The 20,390-nt window shown below is 39.5% G+C and overlaps 1 protein-coding gene across 1 annotated transcript; it reads right to left on the bottom strand.

Moving 5' to 3' along the window:
• Positions 1 to 736: 736 nt before the first annotated feature.
• LOC124113595 (integral membrane protein GPR180-like) lies at positions 737 to 20,029 on the bottom strand. Its single transcript, XM_046474029.2, has 9 exons — positions 19,743 to 20,029; positions 18,081 to 18,218; positions 16,413 to 16,622; positions 14,535 to 14,715; positions 13,697 to 13,746; positions 12,100 to 12,254; positions 10,888 to 11,079; positions 8,955 to 9,032; positions 737 to 8,044 (listed from the first exon to the last, which is right to left on the bottom strand). Exons 1-9 carry the CDS (start codon positions 19,888 to 19,890, stop codon positions 7,889 to 7,891), a joined length of 1,308 nt encoding a protein of 435 aa, XP_046329985.1. The 5' UTR covers positions 19,891 to 20,029; the 3' UTR covers positions 737 to 7,888.
• Positions 20,030 to 20,390: the final 361 nt, after the last annotated feature.

Genomic DNA, 20,390 nt, shown 5'->3' with positions numbered 1-20,390 from the left:
TTCAACAACCCAAGTTTGTTGTAAGAAGCGACTATGCTTGTCGTAATAGGCAACTATTGTAAGAGGTGACTAACAGGATCAGGGGTTCAGGCTCACTGACTTGGTTGAAGCATGTCATCTAATCCCAAATGCGTGGATCGATGCTCATGATATCAATCAGTGGATTGTCTGGTCCAGACTTGATTATTTACAGACCGCTATCATATAGCTGGAATATTGCTAAGTGTGGCGTTAAACAACAAACCAACAACCTTGCATGTGCAATACATGATAAGTTTCAGTCATTGTGGGTATGAAATGGTTCATTCCAGCTGCAACGGAACTGCACTCTTGGAAGTTGAATATGTGAATTATTTTAATACTTTTATCTGCATGACCAAACAATATGACACTCCCGGTTCGCCCCGATTATGTTTCTAGGTTTGTCAGCACCATACCCGTGCTCGTGGGTTTCACCGAAGTGGTAAACGTCTGAGACCTGCATCACTTCGGGCTTTCCTCCCACATTAAGCTGGCACGCCATGATATAACTGGAATAATGTTAAAAGCGGCGTTAAACCCATCTCACTCACTCACAATTTGACACACAATATATGTAGATCAACAGGCTGTGTTCAAGGGAGGTAACTCTTCTTTCACTATGTTATTTTCAGGGGGAACTATTTTACCCTCCTTACCCCAAGTCGCTACTGAAGGTGATTGTTCAAGTCAAAGACAAATGACAACTGACACATGCTCATGTAAAATAGATTTTTATTTCTATTTAAATATAGACAGGCAACAACCATAGGAAACAGTCCTGCAGTACAGCAGTCAGTCATGTCAGACAATGTGTACATGGGGTGAGGATGTGGGGATGTGAAGACATGTACATGGCCACATTGTGAGGACATTCTCATTGGGAAGTGGTCATGAGGACGTGGATGTGAGGACAAGTACATGGGGACATGGAAATCAAATGTGGACATGGGGGATGACATGTATATGAGGCTGTCAACATCATCGTGTGGATGTTGAACAGGCTGTTCACATGGAAACTTCAATGGACAATAGATGTCCTAGACATTGGGACATTTACATGGGGCCATTAATGGACATGTGCATGACACTAGGATTTTGACATGGGGCCATTAATGGACATGTGCATGACACTAGGACTTTGACATGGGGCCATTAATGGACATGTGCATGACACTAGGACTTTGACATGGGGCCATTAATGGACATGTGCATGACACTAGGACTTTGACATGGGGCCATTAATGGACATGTGCATGACACTAGGACTTTGACATGGGGCCATTAATGGACATGTGCATGACACTAGGACTTTGACATGGGGCCATTAATGGACATGTGCATGACACTAGGACTTTGACATGGGGCCATTAATGGACATGTGCATGATACTAGGACTTTGACATGGGGCCATTAATGAACATGTGCATGACACTAGGACTTTGACATGGGGCCATTAATGGACATGTGCATGACACTAGGATGTTGACATGGGGACAGGTACACAAGGACCTTCACAAGAGGACACATCCATCGGACGTGTTCTCAACTTGATGTACCCTGGGAACCTGGAGGTGGCCTGTAAAAGTGGATCAATATGTACCGGTATACATAGGAGGCCATCAGCATAGGAATACAGCCGGGATTTGATGTTACCTACAACTCCTATGTCATTAAAGTTCAATGTACCAATATCTTACAATCAACAGCAACACAATAAGGTACAACACTTGACACATCCCAAAGAATATACAACCAGCTGTTAACTGAAACAAGTTCCTTGGCTTAGAAGTACAATTGCAGGACCACCTCGTAGGCATGTTCCGTGCTAAATATGTTGGGGCTCAAGGCATGATTTTTAGAAGATTTATATGTTATATGAACTATTATAGCTGAATTTACTAGACCAAACATAAATTTACTAGACTCGGGCTTCGGGCAAGTACTTAAGTTGCTGAATAATGTGTAAAAGCTATTAACACCCTGACCCATAGCTTCCTTTTGAGTATGATCCGAATAACACGCAATGAATAGCCTTCCAAACCTCCAAGTTCAGACAGTGGAGGACTTTTGTCACATCTTAATACACAGGAGCACATTCTTAATATTGGTGATCGATTTAAAACAATCTGAGAGATGTTCCAGACATGAGAGATGGAGATGACGGTGACACTACCCAAACAAATCAATGACAGCAAACAGGTCCAGGTTATTTATCAATATATAGAATGAAGGTATGATACACTGAAAAATCAAGGACGAGGTTGTAGGTGAACCAAAAAGGATCACAGTGTAAGTCCAACAAACAGAAGATCCTGGAAGCTAAGGGGACACAACTCCACACCTTTGGCTGTAACTGGTACTGACCATCCATCACCATGCAGGTTTTACTGGTTTGGCAGATGGGAAACAAAGATATTAAGCAAACAGCATGAACTATTTATCAAATACATTTTTATTGAATCCCCAAGGCACTGTGCAGTTTAGATACATCTACCAACGAATTATTTAAAGAGCACTAATATTTCAGGCGGTCTAGTCATGCAAGAATCAGTCATGTCTGTGAAGGTGCTACTGTTACGACCTCGCCATGGCAACCATCAAAACATGACAAGGCCCATACAAGAACATGACTGATTATTTGTTAGTGAGCCTTGTTTTGTCCCAATGGAGTAGCTGATGTTGTTTCATTTAACTGAAATGACAATTTCATCATAAAAATAAAATGTAATTAATTTTATTTGGTCCTTGTTTTGAATCTCAACATGGGACTCATTGTCTACCAACAGCCTCAGAATATTTTGACAATAAATGATTTAATGATAACACAGGTGATAACAGGTGAATATAATCTTCATGGGGATGCTTTGTCTTCAGCTAAACATAATCAAGCAAGAAGGTAACTACATCACTTACAAATAAATAATCAACTTGTCAGGCTTTGAGATACAGGTAAACATTAATAATACACATTTTTTTCAGTTCGGCAAAAATATTGAAGACTTGTCCATACAACAAACAAACACAATATAACACAAACACCATATCTGGTCTAGGCTTACATTAGAACTTCCATGCACCATATTTTGAACAGCTTCAATATTTCCAGCAAACACAACCTAGATTACCTGTTTGTATAAAAATCTTAAATATCAAACACAAATATCATAAACACATGCTGCAAAGTTTGAAAACATGCAAAGTAAATAATTAACAACCAATATTAACTGATATGACAATAATATGACAAATAATGTGTGAGATAAGGACATATATATCTGCTAACATTCAAGGAAGAAAGCATCGCACCACTTGTGGGAAACCATATTGTTGTTCCTGACAACATATTTTTGAATTTTTTAACACATTTTGTGAGAAATCTTTTCCTAATAACAGTTATTCCGTTTTATCTGTCAGCTCATCTTGGGTGCGTCTTCGATTATCCAGCATCCCCATTACAATGGAAAAATGGGATATAATAATAAGCTTGATAATTGAGGATGGTTGGGAAACATTATTTTCCCACATTTTCATGTGTAAGCTGTATACATGCTCTTGGGTCGAGTGAATGTTGTTTTAAGATTTCCCCACTCCTGCTGAGGCAGATTATTCCCCTTGATGCAATGATGTGGCCATCAGTGGTGTATGAATAATGGCTTCAGATCCTATTGCGGGCAGGGCGGTTGGGTAGCCTAGTGGTTAAAGCGTTTGCTCGTCACACCGAAGACACGAGTTTGAATCCTGACATGGGTACAATGTTTGAAGCCCATCTCTGGTGTCCCCCGCCGTGATATTGCTGGAATATTGCTAAAAGCAACGTAACACCAAACTCACTCACTCACTCACTCCTATTGCAGGCAGCGGAGATTACACCTCAAAATGCTTCACTGTTCACAAATTGCACATTCCATCCATATCCACATCAAACAAATCCGATAATCTATTGTAGGCTGCAACCAAGTAAACAAAATATGTTTCATATCAACTTTATGTTTACTAGTTGGGCAGAAGGAATTAACTGTATCATGTTCATATGTCCACAGATCTTATTAATTACAAGAAAAATTAACTTGGTTTCTTGAAAATAACAAAATAGCTTTTGGCACTAGGCTGTCTGAATTTTACCTACCCCGGTACGTTGTGATGTAAAACCCATAATTTCAGAACTGATATATAATCTATTTTGAATCATTGGGCAGCAGCAATTTGAGGTGAGCGAATCAAGACAGTTCCCTTATTTGGCCCTAAATAACTTGTGTGGAAGGATACCCTGTACTCAGCCGATGATGAGATTACAAACCATCTTCATCACTGATGTTTTTCACTTTGGACTGACGCTGATTTTATTGAGCCAGCACACTTAAGATACCATGCTACAAGTCAAGTCAAGTCTATTTCGTAATTCAGGCCACATGGCCCACAGTACAGTTGTAAGATAAATAAAATTTTAGGCTACAGTTTAACATGGATACCCGATTCAGATACACTATACCCTGAGCCAACCAGTCCTTGTATTATCCCCTAAATCCCAACAATAAGAACCATCTTTCAACGTCTTACGGTATGATGCAACTAATGAGACGCTCTATCCACTTCACAATGGAAGAAGTCTATTAATCATTAAAGGGGCAGTTCTAAAGTTGAATAACACTGTAACACATCTCTCAAGAATTAAATAATATCAGCACTGCATTATTATCCTCAGACATTTTACGATCAAGAAGCTTGCCCTGGGGGCATGGATACATAGTGATATAAATCTCCGTAGGTTTGCCATATTGGGTTTGCCTGCAACATCGATAAGTAAGTTTATAGGGTTCAGTCAGTGATCAATCTCATCATTATAAGATTTTTTAATTCTCGATTCGATCCCCCCTCTTGAAAATGAGTGAGTGGGTGAGTTGTTTTTCACTGTATAATGTCATAACACTGCATGTCAGTTTCATGTGGGAGGGGCGGTCGGGTAGCCTAGTGGTTGAAGCGTTTGCTCGTCGCGCCCAAGGCCCGAATTCAATTCCTCACATGGGTACAATGTGTGAAGCCCATTTCTGGTGTTGCTGGATTATTGCTAAAGGTGGCGTAAAATCATACTCACTCACTCATTGGGGGAGGAAAAGTCAGAAGAGTTGCAGGTCACAGACGTTTACTTGACAAACCAAAGACCAAGATCGGGCAAATATGGGATTCAAACCCCAGGTCAACAGACCCTGTACAATAGTTGAGGAAATTTAGACAACTGACCCCCATGAGCTGAATGATGTCACCAGTCCCGGGACCAGGAACAACAAACAATGTTGTTTGTTGCGATTATGTTTTTTGGTTTGTCAGCAACAAAGTCATTTTGTGGGTTTACCAAAGTGATTTCAGGATGTTTCCTACATCAAGCAGACACTCTGTGATCTTACTGAAAGTGTATTCACTGTAGCACTAAACTGAACACCTTGGCCAGAGACCATACACCGATATATGGTATCAGTCACTTGCATCTTGATAGTAAACTGCTATCCTGACAACTTGTTCTTGTCTTTAACTTAAAAGTTGTGTAATATTATATTAACATACTAAAGTGATTATTATAAATGTCGCAATTCACCGGTACTCTGGTGCATCATCAGCAAACGTTGCACGATACGATACCCCATACACTTAATTTGGCATCGATTCACATTTAACCCCATATTGATTGTCCATGCTGATCTCGCAATGATATCAATAACCGAGTACAAACTATTTATTAATTCCTCATAGCTTTCTTGGTCGTCTTTCGAATACGAAACTTGCCTGATAACAAGACTGACCAGCTTTTCCTTGCTGCCTATCATAATACAATGACTGTCCAATAACAAACTGTAGCACCATCTGTAGACAATACACAGGGCTACCGAGTCCAATAGCACAGTCTGTTCCTCCATCAATCGATCTTACACAGTACATTTGGGCTGTCACAAGCTAAACTTAGGGAGGTAGTAACCCCACTCCCCTAAATCTCAAGTACCATCTACATTTTCACCCCTGAATCCTGAAAACTACTTCACACAAATCTAAAAAGCATGTCAGAAAATGTATGTACACCAAAATGTTTTTTAAATTTTGAATCGGCGTACCAAAAACGATTTTATTTGTGTCCACTATACCCTCTATGTAGACCCCCCGCATACCAGAAGGGGGTTGGCAGCCTCCGTAGAAGGGTTAAAAGAAATTTTACAAGAGTTGAGTTTGGGACAGTCAGAAATTGTTGTATTGAAAACGTTTTGATTTAATGAATATTGAAATGTGAAGCTCTAGCATTTTGAAAACAACAAGGAAACTTGGAACTGTGGATTGTGCTGAGTGGGTGTTATATCACGACGGGGATGCAAGGAAGGGCTTCACACATTGCACACATGTGGAGATCTGAAACCCGACCTGTGTGACAAGCAAACGCTTTAACCACTAGCGCACTGTCACATCGCTTCTGATAGTTTTATGGACTTACAAGATTCATTTTGAGAGACAGGTAAATGATAAGTAAATCTTCCTAGAAGATATATCTATATATCACCCATTGTTATGTCTTGTATCAAAATACATGAGAGGTCAACTCCCCAGAAAAACTTCTTGAAGTCAAGTTATAGTTCTGATGATGTTATAGTATACACTACAGTGTAGGATGATAGACTTAATATGAGGTCAATACCTATTTATGGACCCATAAAAAGTAACATGGACCGAGGACAAATGTCAGTACATCACAAAGTCTGAGGTCGATATATTTTGGAGGGGTCCAAAAAAGCAGGTATTGACATGATGTAAAGTCTATAATTGTTTTATCATATAATATAGAGACAAAAGCAGGTCAACCTATCAAACTGTATTAGCTACAATAACATCAGGAGGTTCTAACAGACAGATACAGAATTGTCTCAGGTTTCGGCAATACCATTTCTGGGTAATTTTCAGTAACTCGAGTAAATGCCGTAAATTATCCATCCTTGAAAGGAGTCAACATGCATTTCTTTCTTCTAGGCCCCAAAACATGGCGGAAAGCTTTGCAGTATATAATAATACACATCAGTCCCCGCTGTATTCCACAGCCAAAAGAATATCAAAATTATGCAGACAATTTTTGTAAATTCTGCACAAAATTCTGGCAAATCTTTAGCTTAGTTTTTGTGAATTTGTTTTGCACCAGGTACTTTTGTGATACACTTATCCACAGCTAGTACAGCTTATTGAAGTGAATCTCGAGATCACTTGTATAAACATACAGACATACACTTTCGGTAGGCAATAACACAAAATTCAACTTCCCTTCAAAAAGAAAAAAATATCCGTTTACACATTTTAAAGCAGCTTTCCACTCACATGTTCAAATTCTGCAGTGTATTGAATTAATTCTGCAGCAGGTCAATGCAATATTCTGCACGAGTTTTGCAGAAAATTGTGATTTTCTGCAAAACAGATACATTTCTGCACAGAGTGCGCATTTCTGCAAAGTACTCAGCGACCTCGGAATCGCAGAATACAGAAGGGGGTGACATATTGCCATATTATATTGTTCTTAAGAATGTGTATTCTGACAATCCACTTTGAGAATTGCTAATATCAATGTGAAAATGTCACAAATATCATGCACTCCATATGGTAGCATTATTCATTTTATCAACTGTTTCAAGGAGACGGATTTGGGTTTGACCTGTTTTATGAAAACATAAAACATAAAACAAGCATGATCATCATGAAAATGAAAAGTTATCACATGGTATTCTGAGGTTTCAAATTGTCGCTGAATGTTAAACAATAACTTCATCATTAAGAAAATGAAAAGATCACATGTCCAAGTTTCATATGCGTTGTTTGACACTGACAATACCACATACACCGCATGGTGTCAAGAATACATCTTCAAGCTGAAGGTTTTATCGAATCGGAGTGGCAGGGCGCTGGAGAGTGCGGACACCTCCCAGTATAGGCTCCTGGAGAGGAAGAGTTTGTACAGGAGTGCCCCGGCCAGGGACTGGCTCAGCAACACCCCCATCAGCACCAGCTGCAACACAAGGGAGGAGTCATTTATAGACACACTGCCTTTTAGAAAGTGGTTAAGGCTTAAAAAAATAAAAGAGTTGGTTCTCTGGCAATAGTTTTTGAAAATAACGTGCGGGCTGGCGGTGTCTTTTTTAAATTTCTTTGGTTGTTCAAACTAGTATGTAACCAATAAAAAGTTGTGTAATCAATAAACAATTGTGTACAATCAACCTGGGAAAGGGCCTCCCTACATAAATGTATTCCTTGATGAGCAAAATCCTGGAATACAGTATTTGACTACCGTTGGACTTGGAATATTTAAGGATTAATTTTTTTTTATATAAAAAATGGAAATAAAAACAAAACATGCAGCGAACTTTATGATGATGCAGTCTGTGCCTGAGAACCAAGAGAATAATTTTTTTAGCCTACATGTAACATATGTAATATTTCAATTCTTAGTCATGTACAAATTCTGACGAAGGACCTTAAGTATTAATAACTTTAAGGTGGGGAGTATAAAAAATATTTCAAAACTCTGTTTTCAAAATAACAACAGGATTGCTGTATTCCTGGCGTAACAGGGTAGCAAGGAAAGTATTCATCTGTATAAACAATGTCAAGAGGTTTGTTTGTTTGTTTGTTGTTTAATGCCGCACTCAGCAATATTCCAGCTATATGACGGCGGTCTGTAAAATAATTGAGTCTGGACCAGACAATCCAGTAATTGACATCATGAGCATCGATCCACGAAATTGGGATCGATGACATGTATCAACCAAGTCAGTGAGCCTGACCACCCGATCCCATAAGTCACCTTTTACGACAAGCATAGTCGCCTTTTTACGGCAAGCATGGGTTGCTGAAGACCTATTCTACCCTGGAATTTTCACGGGTCATGTCAAGGGGTAATGATATCACTTCAAACTTACCTTTGAGCGGAGGTATTCAGGAAATATCCACGTTATAGTCACAGTGGCCGGATAGCACAGGAACCACAACATGCAAGCCTGAAGTAAACAGTGGGGTATACTGAGTGAACGAATGAGTTGAGTTTAATGTTACTTAACAGTATTCCAGTTATATCACAGCATGTCAGTTTAATGTGGGAGGAAAGCCCCAAGTTAAGCCGGTCTTACGTCGTTTACAACTAACACGGCTGTAGTGCTGACATACATAAAAACATTATCAGGGTAACCGGGATTTGAACTCATGATCATATGTTTCTGATATACCTAAGGGACACAACTCTGTATAGTAAAATGTAGCACCTAAGACAACTAGATTTTACAGGAAAAATATGGCAGCAATAGAACAGTGGCAGCTCTCTGTTCTCCATTATGTAATGACAGAGATCAACGATGTTATCGACAGGGATGATACTCAAAGTGATACATGAATGATACGATACGCATCACAACATGATAACATGAGAATAAGCAAGTGATTGGGTATGGTTTCGAATATATAGCAATATTCCAGCAATATCAGGTCACCAGCAATAGGCTTCCCTCATTGTACCTATGTGGGAAATCAAACCCAGGCCTTTGGCATGACAGCGAACACTTTAACCATAAGGCTACCCCACCGCCCATAAAGCTGATATTGAAACAGTAATATTGTTTAAGAGTTGGTGGAGATATACCAAAAATGATGACAAGCAGTACAGTCTGAAAAATTACACATGCACTGAAACTGTGTTTCTTGTAAACAATTGGAAGAAGATAAATTGTTTGATAGGCGTTACTTAGAAGTTGACAGATGACAAGGTAGACACAATTTTATGGATAACAACTCCTTTAATACTGTAAAAAGCGCCGTTTCAGAATAGATCCTTATACCATTGTCAAGCAAGACTGAATGAGGGTACTTACTTACTTACTTTGGAGATTTAACGTGCGCTTTCCGACTGATGCGTATTTTCGCACACAGGCCCGGCCAGGCCATCTAGTGTGTTTCCCAAAGGGGCGAAAGTGGTCTGTGCAACCCAAAAGGGGGGTTTAGGGGTTGCTTATATAGAATTTGGGAATTTTGAGATTTGGAATAGATGCCGATGGGGTTGGGGAGGAGAACTAAGGGAGCTGGGTATGGTGGATGTTTGTTTGTTTATGTAATTTTGATTTGGTAGGTTATTGTGTTTTTAGATGCGTTTTATTAGTTCCGTTTTTATTAAGAATACGCCTAAGGCCTTGAAGTTTTCTAGTTTATTTTGTGGGTTTAGTATTGCTTCTAGAGTGAGAGCCTTGTTTAGATTGAGGGTGGTTTGTAATGCGGTTCGATGTGTTAGGTAATGTGTGCAGTGGATGAGTGCGTGTTCTGGGGTTTCTAGTTGTTTGCAGTGTGGGCAGTTACCTGTAGTGTGTTTTTTTATTTTTTTTAGGTGGTTATTTAGGTTGGTGTGTCCTGTTTGGATGAATGAGGGACATAGTACAGAGTATATAGTAGTTGGAGTATTAACAGTAGAGGATTAGCAGTAACAACAATTGCATACATGAGTGGGATAACGTTGGTAGGTGTTGACAACAAAGGGATGATGCTGTCACAACACGATGGACAGAGAACACATAGGTGGAAGCCAATAGGGACATGAAGCCAATAAACAGGATAAGTGATTATTGCTTGATGAGTTCATAGTAGGCGGATGGGATATGAAATAGCCTTGAACTCTGTTGATTGATGGCTTGTGGTGGCGAATGTGGACTGCTTCTGTTAGTTTTATTTTAATGAAATCATGGAGGTTGTTGGAGAGGATTTGGACGTTGTCCCACTTGATGTTGTGATTAGGACAGTTGCTGATATAGTCCGAGATAGCTGCATGATTTACTGTCAGATTTACTGTTTACTCATGTATGGAACAAGACTTACTTTTGTAAAAGTACTATAAAATTCCCGCTTTAATGTGCTTCTTTCAGCTTTAATCGTTGTGTAGAGATTCCAGCCAAACAAGCCGGCCAGCAGGATCCGCAGCACCACCAGGGCAGTCCCGGCCCGGCTCCGGTGGGCGTGGTACGTCCGTGTGTAGCTGTCGTTGTACTGCTCCCACAGAAACAAGCTGCCCTGAAACAACATGGGCACTGTCATACACATGCTTCCATTTGTGATCCAGTGCTGGCCCACTAACAACACAGAACATGTCGTTGTGGATGACACAGCTGTAATCTATTCTGATAATTTCATAAATTACATCAAACTTTTGAAAATAAGGGCAGTTGGGGTTCTTGAACTTGAGTTTGTTCCTTGAGTATTTGAATGAAGGGAGCCCCACATCTTTCATCTTAACTTGATGGTTACAGTCTGCGCTGAGTCTATTTGCCTGAACTATCTCGTAGCATCTTTGTGTAACGTTTCAGTGTCATCATAATGACAAATATTATTAGCTGAGTTTACTATACCGAACAGAAGTTTACCAGACTCAGACTTTGGACTTGTGTCTAAAGTTACAGACTGGAGTAATGACAAAAGACTCCTTAATGTTCATGGTTACTTCCAATCACAGGACAGGATTTGGTCCAGTACATCAAGTCAGTGGCATGACCTCTCCCCAAATCTCACATGGACTCAAAAATCCCCTCCTCTCTCCATCAAGATCTATTAGACCCTCCACAGGATGTCGCGTCAGGTGAACCCTGAGCAAACTTTGACCAATCTTAATAACATTCTCTAAAATGATTTGGCTTCATTTCTTCATAGCCTTGATTCAGAAATTTGATCCTCACAAACGAAAATACACACAGAACAACAAATACACCCTCGATAGTACACCATTTTGAGTGTAGATGCCTTAGCGTTCAGCAACAGGGTGTAAAAATAATAAAAATATCCACAACAATGTCATTGTAGAGCCATTATCATATTCCATTTGGAACTGCCTATTCATGTTCCTTTTCGAGGTAACAAATTAGATATGCTGCTCTGAATGCTTTGCTCGCTATACCTAGAATTTAGAAGCCTCAACACTGATTGGCAGTGTGATTTCACCTGACATGACCTCCTGGAGAGTCTGTGAGAACTTCACACAAAGAGGTATCATATTGGGAGTATAAAATCTGATTTTAGCGAGACTGGGACTCGACCAACCTGCAGGACGGCCAGAACAGCGACGACCTTGGCAGCAGGTTTCCGACTGATGGCCTTGAGATGGGAGTAGCGGCAATGGGTGCTGGCAAGTGTCCATCCCAGGGACAAACTCAACAACATGTACAGCATGGCGAATTGAGACAGCACATCGAAAACTGAAAACAAACGTGTCATCAACGTTTCAGGTATACCCTGTCCTCCTGTTTACCATATATCATTATTTCCTCCATATTGTTATTCACTGGTTGAAGCTGCAGTTAATGAATCATTGCATCCTCATAAATCTGGTTTACAGAAACACGAGCACGGGTATGATGCTGACAAACCTGCAAAGTGCTCTAGTGGGGACAAAGTGCTATAGTGGGGACAAAGTGCTATAGTGGGGACAACTACTTTGAATAGCTGACAGTGAAGAGGACCCCATTTGAAACTCTGAAAGTGCAGTTGTGATTGCAGCCAAAATACAGAATTTATGGCAATGATGTAATAGAGGTAGAGTATTCGCATGATTATAGGTTTCTGGCTTGCCCAAGGGACGCAACTCTGCACAGCAAGTGGCTGCGCCTTAAGACAACTGGGCCACTCATGCCTCCTGTTTGTCCAATAGTATCCTGTAAGATTCTCGACCATTTCACTGGGTAAATTGGCAGTAAAGTAGCTCTTCATTTCCGATAAAAATTGATGTATTTCGGTAACATGTCCAGTTTCAACCTCGATTACAAAGTGTATTAGATATACATTTCCTGTGTTCTGGTATATTGGGCAAAGAAAATATTCCATTATTATTTGAATCATTTACCCTAAAATCTACACTGTGATTCATTCACAACTGATGTTTCCCTTCAAAACTGATTAACAAAACAGCAGAAATGTAGGAGTGATTTTTCTCTCATGTTATTATCTCCCCTGCATCCATGACTGAGTGACCATGTTGAGTAATACTTACTTTAGAACGCAGAAAATAGGATCTGCGTGTATGACAGTCAAACTATTCCACCAATATATCACAATATGTATCACAATACATATACGTATACCGCAATATATATATTGCAATTTATAAGATACCTACATATCTACGTGATAAATTGCAAAGAACAATGAAGATCGAAGCATGGTTTATTTCACGTTAAAACATTGTTCTATCACGACGTCATTTCTAGAGATTCAAACAAATGCTCGCAACTTGATGGCATAAATTGGATGAGGATGTGTGTCTAGTGGGTTGTTCCCCACAGATGTAGCTGGGCAACGCAGATAAATGTAATGGCCAAGTGATCGCATTCAAAAGTGGGAGAGATATGACGATCGGTATTGGGTGAAAAGATACAGATAATTGACCTGAAAATTGTGAGAATATCCGGGAAATACCAATGTACATAAAATGGACTTGTTTGACATTGCCGTGGTCGTATTGTATTGTTTTATTTAACGATAAACAACTCCCAACAACGTTTTGGTCAATACACAGCCCCAGGTATAACTATGGTGTTTTCATTGGTGTATTGCCATCAGTTGGGATATACTGATAGCTGGATCACCCTGATATTGAATGAAGGAACAAAATGAAATGGAACACAGATCCTCGTAAACTCACATTCAGACAGAAGCTCCTTGAATGGCGAGCCAGTCCCATCATGGTGATACCTGGCAACACACAGCAAACAACAACGGATTACCAAAACTACTTCTAAAGGAAACTACTTTCTCTTGATCTTGACAAAAGAAAACAAACACAGAACAAGATATTTCCTCAATAGAACTCCCTCTTGGGTACTGACAGCAAAGCATACAGAAAAAACAAGGCGTATAAAATATCCACCCCAACATTATTGTGCTGTCTTTATTATGTCCATTCGGAACTGCCCATTATGTTCAGTTTTGGAAGATGAATCTTTTTGAAGGTTCAATGCAGAGGTGACTTCTATTTCCCTGATAACAGGACCAATAAACAAAATGACAAAGATGAAAGGGTCTTTCACATGTTTAATGCTTAGTTTTACATTATTGCATTGAATACTATGTACAAATACCTCTGAATCTAATTTTTAAATAAATCCCAATTTTGAACAAATTAACGATTTTCCCAATTTTCCTGCAAAGAGCATGTAGTTTGCAATTCCAGATTGTCAGTGAGATACAGGTTATCTCAACAAAGCCATAAACTTAGCAATTGATAATATATATCAACATAATTGGGAAAATTTTAATTCCAATTTGCTGCAGACTTGGGGTCGAATATCGGCCTCTGAGCAGGGTCTAGATAAATCCCTGGATGGCTAAAAGTTCTAAGTGTAAAGTATTGTGAAAGAGAATTCATGAAAACATCAGTCCACTTCAGAAATTTGGCAGAATTAAATGTAAGCAGAAACGGCTACTGATTTAACCACTACATATATGCTTGAAAATTAAATGCAGCAAAGCTGATGACTTACTTGGAGAGATGCAGAGTCATGAGAAATGACCCGACCGTCTGAAGACATATAGACACTGTGAGTAGTTGTATGACTAGCTGCATCGGCCCACCTTTACTCAACGTGGACCACAGCCGGGGTGCAAAAATACAGGCCAGCACAAAGTATGCTAGGGTCAATAGCTGGTAAAACCGCAGCAAACCTGAACAGATAGAAGCTCAATAAACTACAACACTCAGAGCTCCGGATAAGCTGCATGTGTGCATAAATTACGTAAACAAACACAAATCAATGCAACCCAATTAAGTTTGAGCTGCATGCGAATAAATATGCATCAATTAAAAAAATTAATAGCTTCATGATGTGCTTAATTTCTCAATGTAGTTGTTCAGATTGCATATCAGTATGTATTTACAGATGGTTTTTCACTATCGATTGCAGGCATCTCGCATACATGAACTCTACTTCGGCAATCTCCTTAAAATCACTACCGCTAAACAAAGATCTGAGGACATCCCATTTGTGGGGTAACGTCAGAACAACTTTTCTGGAAATCGACATTAGCCAATCAGAAAGTAGCTTTCTCCAGCTTTGAGGCGCTTGTTTCAAACTGGCGACTTCCATTCCCGGCTACAGTTTGAAATATATTGATTCAACATTTGAAAACTTTGCCAAGACAATATCTGGAATGTGTCATTGATGGCAGTTCTTCCCACAGGCTATGGAAAGTCTGTAACTGTTGTTCAGAAGACACCGTGTTAACTTTTTCAAGATTGCATAAAAAGATAACATATTCCAACATGTTGCTTTCCCGATCTGATTGGTCGGATGAAATCCCGTTCTGACGTGACCCAAATGGGATGACCTCAGATCTTTGTTTAGCTGTAGCGAGAACTAAGATCTGATTTTAATGAGATTGTCTACTTCAGTGAATAATGCAAATAAGTGCCTTGTGTCGTTATTGTTACATATTTTTGTAACATAGACATCTATCGCTGTGGTGAGCTTATGCATTATATGACACTCATTGGGCTTCACATGGACAGATGCAATTAGAAGTCAACAGCTTGTTTCAAGTAGCATTATTTTATATGATTCACTCTTTGGTATAAAAATACCCAATAGAAAGGATGCAAGGAGTTTAAACATAGTGAATACCCAAAGAAACCTATCAATACCCAAAGGGAATGATAACATATGAGTGAATACATAAATGGCTCCAAACATTATCTGGAGCCCTTACTTTGACACATCAGGTACCTGAAGACAGGGTGACGTAACTGCTGGTCCTCTAGCCAGTGACCAGCAGAAATAACAGTGGGCTTGTTATGATTTGAGTGAGTGAGTGAGTGAGTGAGTGTATGGTTTTATGCCACATTTAGCAATATTCCAGCAATATCACAGAGGGGGCACAAAATATAGGCTTCACACATTGCACCCATGTGAGGAGTGGCAACTGGCCTTCGGCGTGAGCGAACACATTAACTACTAGGCTACCCCACTGTCTATTATCTATCATTCTTAGATTACCGTATTCGACGTAATAAGCGCCCCGCTCTAATAAGCAACCCCAGCGATATTTGCTAATATATTGGCTAGTGAACAATCCCAATTAGCACCCCTTCCGATTGATCAATGTACAAAAGACTTATTTATTCGCGTATGATACGCACTCGTGTGTTATGTGCACCCTTAATCATGGGCAATTAAATTCTGAAAAAATATATCTGTCGTACATGAACATATCTGGCTGTCAGCATAAATTAAAAGTGATTGATACTGGTAGTTCTGACACACCAGTACTCCTGCGGAACTACATCTAATACAACAAATATTTGTGATGATGGGTCTCAGAAACATGTTTTTTACGAGGGGATATTTTGGTGCTTTGACACTCACCCGTCTCCTCATCACCAAAGTGTTCTGTGGGGTTGCCGAGGGAGTCCGGATTCAGTAGCTGAATCTCAAACTGTATGAAGTTGGGCTGTTCCACAAGTGGGGTTGGGCGCCCGGGGTGGCACGTGTAGCTGTCGGCGTAGATGATGTGCCAGATGCGTGGACGGATGGAGTGGGCGACGGTGAAGTTGCCTGATGTTGTATTCAACTCATCTGAAATGAAACATGATGGAACGTGTGCGGAGGTGTAGAGAGGTGAAATGGGGTATAACATTGTGTTCAAGATTACTGCACTTATGTTGCGACATGCACATGGGCAGATACAGCTTTTTTGAAAAGGGGGGTGCACAATTAAGATCTATTTATTGTCTTTGGTGGTAATTTATACAGAAAGAAAGATTTTTTTCGAAATAAAAAGGGCAGGCAGGTAATAACAAATACCATCTTTAAACATATTTTGTTATGACATGGCTGGGGAATGAACCCCCGACCCTCCACACTCCAGGCAGAGGCCTCCCAAGGAAAGGATAGTCGCCTGTTCCGGCAAGTATGGGTTGTGGAAGACCAATTCTAACCCGGATCTTAACAGGTATATACAAATATAGTAGAATATAACCTTGAATGTGATTTTCCTTGATACATGAAGTCAATTTCCAAGAGAAAACAAATCAGAACATTTGTAGAAAGTATTTAAATGTCCATGTGAAAATGTGGAAGTCATACACTTCGTAGTCAGTTTCCAAAGAAAACCTATTTTAGGGCGTGCCCTGAAGCTACTGGTACAGTGGTGCGTGACAAGCGTTTTCATTGTCTGTTAAGTAGATAGGCTGCAGCATCCATGTAGTGATGCTTAGCTGCTGTGCATCTGTTATATTTTACGATGATTGTTGATGTTGTATGATAATAATGGTGAAATGTTGAGCCTGTGTGCTGCCAGAAAGTGTACCAAGTCTACATCTATTGGAACTCGTTATGTTATCTGTGATCAGTTTCAGTCAGATCTGTCGGTCAAGATTGTGTTGGTAAAATGACCCATCTGGTGACCAAAGACTTTTTTGAGATTATGTTCGACAACATACATTGTTGAGGGAGTGAAAAGACCTTTCATCCTGACACTGTGAATCATTAAAACAATGAGAAATGTCTTCTAATGCCTTTTTATGACTGACATCATGTTTGGGTACAATAAAACAATGCTGTCCTAAGAACCTGTTTTAACCCCAGTGGTGAATTTTTTACTTTGGTTGATGGCTTTTTTTAGCCTATCTGCTTTTTTCAAATTTGATTTTGGTCAAGCATTTGTGATTAAGCATGCCCTAATGATAAAAAATCCGCAAAGTCGCCATGTTCACCGTACTCGGCCTTTAGGTTCTCAACAGAACAGGGGGCCCAGTCATCAATGGCGCCACGATTCCCTGTGCAGTGCCTCATTCCTTGGGCACGTCACAAACCTATGATTGTGGGTTTGAATACTGGTTCATCCCGGTTGTGTTTCTAGGTTTGTCAGCACCATACCTTTGCTCGTGGGGTTCATCAAAGAGGTCAACATGTCAGACCTGCATCACTTGCCATGAAATAACTGAAATATTGGTCACAGTGGCGTCAAACCCAATTCACTCACTCAACAGTACAAAGCACTTGAAAGCTTAACAGCATCTATACTGAACTCACGCCAGATCCTAGCTTTGCCGAGTCTCCGTTCACAGTCAAGATCTTCCACAGCATCGTACCAGTCATCGCTGATGTACATGTACAGTGTGGGAGGTGCATTGCCGGTTGTGTTCGTCTGGAATGTGACCAGCGCATTCCCTGAAAAACACAACCAATCAATTTAGGACAGAAAATATTGATACAACTCAGCAAAACCATTAAAGTGTTGTTTGTTTGTTGTTTAACACTGCACTCAGCAATATTCCAGCTATATGACGGTAGTCTGTAAATAATCGAATCTGGACCAGACAATCCAGTGAGTGACATCATGAGCATCGATCCACGCAGTTGGGATACGATAACATGCATCAACCAAGTCAGCGAGCCTGACCACCTGATTTCATTAGTCGCCTCTTACGGCAAGCATGGGTTGCTGAAGACCTATTCTACCCTGGATCTTCACGAGACAAATTGTTGTGACTGAAACAAAGTATAGACTTTTTATGTAAACTGGTAAAAAGATAAACTTGCTTTCACTTTTTTTATTCTCACAATTATAATATATACCGTATACGACATAATAAGCGCCCAGGTGATAGAATTAGGGGGGACGAGTCAAACTTTACTACCCTGGTACCCAAACCCCTATTACACAACCCTACCCAGATACACACTGTAGATCTCAAGGGATAGATACAAAATGTCCAATTTTGAATTAATTGATCAAGCCCCAACAAAAAGTATTTTGATACACTATAAAACGATCTGGTCATGCAAATACTGTTCAAAGTTTTATCTGTATTCAAACACGTGAAAATCAGAAGAAATGTGTGAATTGTCAGAAAGAAAGTAAGATAAGTTCTATGATGAACAACTTCTTTCTTACTATTAGTGCGACGTTTCGGTGTAGATCCTAACACCTTTATCAAGCAAGTGATAAAGATGTTAGGATCTACACCAAAACGTCGCACTAATTGTAATAAAGAAGTTGTTCACCCATAGAACTTGTCTTACTTCATCACACCAACTTCTAAATGCCACTTAAAGAAGTTGTCAGAAAGAAATGCGAACATTATATAGTGACTTGTAGTGCAAACATGGAGTTCTAGAAACTTTCTGTCATTAATCAACATGTCATGTGACTAACCACGGGTGAGGGCAGTCCTGGGGGTACCTGGGTCCTACTCAGAACCCACCCAACGTGAGTTACCCGTCCCAGCCCAGATAGAATATAGAATAAACTTTTACTGAAAAGATGTGCATGATCACATATTACAAGTATCCATGGCAGGATCATTGACATACGTCTTTGACATGATCATGTCAACTGTTCTAATTAATTCCTTCTTATGTAGGAATCGAATCAATCACCAAAATGAGTCCATTGGCTCCTTGTTTCACAAAATGAAAGTTAGATCTACAGCAAACAATATTATTGGGGGAAGACTTCAGCACGTACACCCCCCCAAAAAAATATATAATTAAAATAATTAATAAATACATATATATATAACTTAAGGGCCGACTTTTCCACGAAATGAACGCAAATTAACGTTTACTCTTTTTTTCAGTTAAAACATGAATCTTGATATTTAAATTCATTCAACAAATCTGGAAGCCTTTTCAATATGTTTGCTTGAATCCCGAATGTTGATTAGTTGGATATCTAAAGGAGGATATTACCATGGAAACAGAATGTCGTAATGTATTGTCCAATTTCTGATTTGGCTACGAGGGTGCTGAAAACTCCGTTGACAGTTTTGGCAGTTAACACGTGAATCTTCACACATGTTAGAATCAAGAGGCATGAAACATAATCAAAGTTCATCATATAATTTGATTACGGCTCCGTGTTCCTGTTATCTTAGTTAATTCCACCAAAGTCAGGCTAAAACGTTTCATCTGTGACGTTTACTTCTTGAGTTCAAGTTTGATGTTGACATCTTGCATCTTACGTGTGAGATGTCGTAAATGACACGTGCATCGATTTTCTTAATTGAGGATTGTAAACGTCAGCCTTAACTATTCTAATGAATAAGTTAAGTTTCTATAATTTCTATACTCAGGGTAGTTACAAAGCTTCTTATTTGTTCAAAACCATATGTCACAAATATTGAAAACCGGTCGTAACAAAGCCCATATGCGGCAATACGAAGGGAAACAACTCTGTCCAATTTGTTTTGAGGCTTGTCAAAGGTTGTTTAAATAGGAAAATATTTGATTTATTAACAAAAGAGCAAAAAAAACCAGTCTGTATCAACATGTGATTTGCCGTTAAGGTAATTAGTAGATTTATCATATGTTAAAAAATCCAAGATGTGACACAAAAAT

The sequence above is a fragment of the Haliotis rufescens genome, unplaced genomic scaffold, assembly GCF_023055435.1.
Source record: "Haliotis rufescens isolate VD_foot unplaced genomic scaffold, xgHalRufe1.0.p SCAF_9, whole genome shotgun sequence".
Lineage (NCBI taxonomy): Eukaryota > Metazoa > Mollusca > Gastropoda > Lepetellida > Haliotidae > Haliotis > Haliotis rufescens.
The sequence above is the reverse complement of the archived record's forward strand: the minus strand, read 5'-3'. Positions and strand labels throughout refer to the sequence as shown.

Excerpts from the sequence above, each read along its gene's own strand:
- LOC124113595 (XM_046474029.2), bottom strand. The coding sequence starts at position 19,890 with ATGATGAACTTTGATTATGTTTCATGCCTCTTGATTCTAACATGTGTG. Across the intron at positions 16,623-18,080 it reads CGGCAAAGCTAGGATCTGGC|ATGAGTTGAATACAACATCA; the intron begins GTGAGTTCAGTA and ends GTTTCATTTCAG. Across the intron at positions 13,747-14,534 it reads ATGACTCTGCATCTCTCCAA|GTATCACCATGATGGGACTG; the intron begins GTAAGTCATCAG and ends GTGTGTTGCCAG.